The following is a 4,954-nucleotide window of genomic DNA, read 5'->3' as shown; positions in this document are numbered from 1 at the left end:
TGTGTTCATGTGGAGTACTTCCAACACAACGTGCTTCTCACCTGTTGTTACTGCTCTTCTCCGGCAGGACAGAACACACGGCTCCAGAACCCACCGTGATGATGTGGGTCTTGCCGCTGATGATGGCCGGTCTCAGAGGAGACTGAAACTCTGAACCGCACAGCGTCAACTCAGTCTCGCCACCGGCAGGAGCCGTTTTTGGGAAAAACTGCAAGCAGAAGTTTTATCGTACAGCTAGTACAGTCACTATGATCAACTTTATGAGTCATTCTGTTTAAACTTGGTGCAGTGGCCAATCAGTTACACCTAGGTGCAGATTTACCTCGGTTATGACAGGTGCACAAGAGTCTTTGTTCTCTTGCGAGGCACACTCCTGCCTCCTCGAGCAGATTCCTGAACACCAGCTACAGTTCATGAAGCGTGGAGCCGTCAAACACATGGAGCATGTCATGAAATGTGAACACCCAGGTCCTGCAGAGGGCACCCTGAACATCTGGATCAGGCAGAGAGTAAGGCAAGGGTGGGGTAAGTTAGAAAAAAAACTGTCCAAAGAGGAGCAGTACCTGTTGCAGGTATTACAACATTTACCTTATTTCCAACCACAAACAGAAGCGACTCTTTGGAGTACACGGCTGCTGTTCTGGACACCGCCGTCTCTCCCAGTGAATAATTGGCAAAAACAATCGGCCTGTACAGCGTAAGAATCACCTAAAGCAGCGAAACAGAGAGGTTATAAGGAGTCTTAGTTTCATAACATTCACACTCACTAGCACCACTAATGACAGCACCACTGACATCTGGTTACCTGCAGTATCCGGCCATCCGAGGTGCCAAAATGTCCCAGCGTGTTGTTCCCAATAGTGGTGACCAGGATGGAGGTGAACAGCACATTTCTCATCTGGCTGTTGAAGAGGTCAACCCTGTAGTAGGGCTGTGAGACCAGGGTGGCCTTGGCAGTGCAAGCGTCATTCCCTTCATTGCTCTGCGCGAGTTGGAGAACCACATTTACACACAGTCAACGACAGGAACTCATATTCTTGAGATTTCAGCTTATCCCTGTATCTGCCTCAACCAGCACAGGCCTCCTTCTGAGCAGATATATACCAAATGTATGCGTGCATAAACTTGTGCGTGACAAGAGGAGGGATAGAAAGAATAAGCAGAGACTCTTGATTCATTCATTAAAAGAGGAAGTGCTCCAGCCTCGCCTCCAGCCATAGTAACACGCTGACAGAGGGCAGGTCGTCAAACAGCAGCGACTGTTTCTCAGTGCAGCTACTAAAACTGGACTTTCTACACATGAAAGAGTAGGTGACGGCGTGTAAATGGCCGGGTAGCAGAACGTGAGTCACGCCGGTCAAAAGAAGGTGTTTACTCCAAAAAGACAGGATATGTTAAACTAACGGTAAACATTCCAGTGCACAGTAATTGAGCTGACCTGCCCCGGCATGCCCCGCTTTGCTTCCCACTCCAACGCTTAAAATTAACACAATTTGATCCTTTCAGTCACTTTTAAGTTCAACTGTCAGGCCTGAATACACACAGTCATTATACTGCACGTACCCCATTCTTAGAAATCCCAAGTATACATTTTAAAGACAGCTTTATGATTTTTTCCTTCACACAGTGTGTACTGATTGAGGACTTGTTGAACATTCTTCCTATTTCCCCACAAATGCGTAAAAGACAGGCACGGCCCAACACTGACCCTCCCCTTTAAAATTCCACCTTTTTTTTTATCAGCACGATTTATAACTTGTGTTTGTTGGCACACATTCCTGTAGGTGTGCACACGTCTGTGAGAGCTCAAAGGACACAGATTGAACTCCATAAAGGGAGAAGACCACACCTTTATTTTATTTTTTTTCTGTAACGTCAGGAACCGAGGCCAGATTCCAGGTGTTTTAACAAGTGAAAGTCTGCATGTCAGGTTTTTAGGATTTAACCTACCGAGCCCATCTTTCACCCTTCAACGCCTCTTTTCTTGTCAGTCAGGAGTTCTGACAGGTTTGGAAAGGAAAATCGAAGAAAACATTTAACTTAGTGGTATTGAAGGAGCATTAAATCTTATCTGATGAAACTATTTTTTCATATCCGAGCTTTGCAAAGTAAACAGTTTCCTCTTACAAAGACGGAAACTTAAGACGGAAACCGAGCGGAGGAATGGTGTGGCAATGTGCAGGTCACGTACTGACTCATCCACCCCTCCCTGTTCTCTCATGTGGCCCTGCTCTCTCACACACACACACACACACACACACACACACACACACACAACACACACACACACACACCTTCCTCAAAGCTGTCACGGGTATAAAATATATTAACATGCAACGTTTACTTTCCTGCGGCGTCTCTTATAATATACTATCCTTTATTGCTCAGCACATAAACCTGTGAGCTCCGCTGCTCTGCTCACAGGTGACTTCATTACACAATGTTTGTCTGGACAGGTCACTTCCCGTCTGGGTGTACGCTGACCTTCGTACCGCTCTGATGACATTAGAAGGGTTACTCACTTCATGTGGGCAGCTCTCACATGGCTGGAAGTGGCAGAGGCCTCTGGACAGCTGCTCCGTGCTGTGCTTGCAGCAGGCGTCCACGCCTCTGTCGATCGCATAGTTGACTTTGGTCAAAGGAAAGGCGCACAGGGCTGAGTTTTTCTGAGGCTGACCACGCTCATTCACCTCCGCAAACACCCCATAAAGAATATCTTCAGTCTCGTGCACCGTCAGCTCGTCGGCCAAGTCCTTCCCCGCTCGGCCAAAATATGCAGCCTGTAGTCCGTTATACACAATGTCCCTGAAAGCCTCGCTCCGTCTCCTGCGCTTTGGTTCGTACCGGCACTCCAAAACCACCTCTCTGTACATCCACATCTCTAGAGTCGAAAGAGGCAGACGTCCCAGACGAGTCTGAAAAGTGGAGTTGCTCTTGGAGGGATTTTCCCTCTGCAGGGACAGAAAGTAGACATAGTCCGTGGTGGAAAAACTGTATATGTAGTCAATGCTGTAGGAGTCACGTAGGCTGGGGAGCACCGTGACATTCATTCTCATTTCAAAGCCATCTTCGGTTGAAAGTGGCCTCATCACTGATATGGACCTCCTGGGATACCTCTGCGCCACCGTGCTGTTGACGGAGGCTGCAGTCAAGAAGAGCGACGTAGCTCCCTGCAGAACGATGGTGACTTTGGTGCCAAGTGGGCTGGCCAGACAGTCCGGACAGTCGGTTGGAGAGTTTCGCTCTTTTTTGTATAAACACTTAGCCTCAGGCTTTGGCGCGCCAATGTCAATAAAGTAACAGATTCCATGCTGAGTGCTTCCACAAAAGTACAAGTATGGCAAGAAAAATCCATCAGGATCCAACAGCAGAACCTGGTTGTCTGTATCCACTGGATCCTCGGGGTCAACTTCTACGTCACACACCTGACAGGTCTCACACTCTGGACTGCCAATAGGTCCAGTTGTCACCTCCCATTTAGTCTGCAAGGTATCGTTAACTGCTATTATCACATTCTGGCACGCGACGTACAGCTCTGTCGGCTCCACGTACCGGTTCACTTCGATGTTCTGTATGGATTGGTTTGCTTGGAAGTAGGGGAGGGAATATGTCACGGTGAAATCCACCAGCCTGGGAGGAGCAGAGGGACACCGGTGCTGTCCTGAGGCGGTTTGTGTTTGTATCCATATGCATACTGTCAGCAAGGCGGTCAGAGTGACCATCTCCACGTCACAGCCCACTGTGATGATCCAGCGTTACCTACAAGACACCTTCCTCAGAGAGTACATCGTGGACAACCAGCGGGAACTCTGAGAGAGAAAACAGAGAAGGAATGTTGAGATTTAACAGGCAGAAAGCTACAACATCTGAGCCTCACTTTCAACAAAGAGGAGGTGGATAGTGTAAACATCTCAGCTTCCTTATTCGGAGAAAGACAGAAAATGAGAAACTACAAAAAATGTTAAAAGCACCAGCTGCTGTTTTTCAGTCATGTGATGAAGCAGTTTCAAATAAAGTTTCTACATTTTAGAAAGCCTTAACATGTGTGGCATGGATGTAAACTTATTGAACTATAGAGCCAGTGGAAAGAAAAAAAGATAAGTTAGTAGGGTCAAGATAAAATCCAAAGTGGGCGAGACACAACTTGCTGCAACATGTAGAGCAACTATGGAAATGTTTAGTACTCCAAAGCAACACAGATTAAAGATAATAACTACACCGTATATGTAAAATAGTATACAGATTTAATTCTAACAGTTATTATCAGTACATATGATTCTAATTATGGGCATGTTAGAATAAAAGTTACATCCATCTTTAGGTTTCAAGTGATCCTCGCTGTAAAATTAATATAAATAATTGTGTTGTTTTGAAAATCAATCTGGACAGCTGATTAGCAGTGAACCACAGGGACAGTAAGCCCAGTCATTAACTACATAATCAACCTCTACAGAAGTAAATGAACTTAATCTTACCTTTCTGTAAAACAAAAAAAACAAAAAAAAACAAAAAGGGAGGAGTGTCGCCGAGATTTATCCAACTGACTCAAAATGTGAATTCTGTTCCACACAGACGTCCAATGGCAGTGAAGCTCTACCCAGCGACGACTCTCACCTGACAGCTCCGCAGTACCCTCACAGTTTAAACTGGCAGAGACACACTCGGTGCCACTGAGAGAGCTGCAGGTTACAGACTGGTGCGAACTAGATCCGGCAGCCGCCTTCAAAATAAAAGCGTCACAGGGAAGCTTCAGCAGAACAAGCTGCAAAAGTCAAAAAACGAAGGAAGCAGATTATTAGCTTTGCTAAGATAATAAAAATGTTTTTTTTTTTTTTAAAAAAGAGAGAGAGAGAAGTTATAGACGTGCAAAAGCTTCGAGGTATATTTACTATAATATGCTGAATTCATTCTAATACTCAGGCTACATATAGGTCCATAAAAATGCCTTAATGAA

The 4,954-nt window shown here is 45.7% G+C and overlaps 1 protein-coding gene across 2 annotated transcripts in view; it reads right to left on the bottom strand.

Annotated features, from left to right (window-relative positions):
• Positions 1-4,610, bottom strand: part of LOC103360420 (macrophage-stimulating protein receptor-like) — a 12,032-nt gene extending 7,422 nt beyond the window's left edge. For both annotated transcript variants that reach the window (XM_008286169.1, XM_008286176.1), the window contains exons 1-6: positions 4,476-4,610; positions 2,523-3,809; positions 806-982; positions 589-708; positions 323-493; positions 42-208 (exon numbers count right to left, since the gene is read on the bottom strand). In XM_008286169.1, the coding sequence (XP_008284391.1) occupies positions 42-208; positions 323-493; positions 589-708; positions 806-982; positions 2,523-3,722 (1,835 nt within the window). In that variant the 5' untranslated portion in view covers positions 3,723-3,809; positions 4,476-4,610. The remainder of the gene's footprint in view (positions 1-41; positions 209-322; positions 494-588; positions 709-805; positions 983-2,522; positions 3,810-4,475) is intronic.
• Between the last annotated feature and the right edge of the window lie 344 nt (positions 4,611-4,954).

Source organism: Stegastes partitus, unplaced genomic scaffold (assembly GCF_000690725.1).
Source record: "Stegastes partitus isolate 25-593 unplaced genomic scaffold, Stegastes_partitus-1.0.2 Scaffold10, whole genome shotgun sequence".
Lineage (NCBI taxonomy): Eukaryota > Metazoa > Chordata > Actinopteri > Pomacentridae > Stegastes > Stegastes partitus.
The sequence above is the reverse complement of the archived record's forward strand: the minus strand, read 5'-3'. Positions and strand labels throughout refer to the sequence as shown.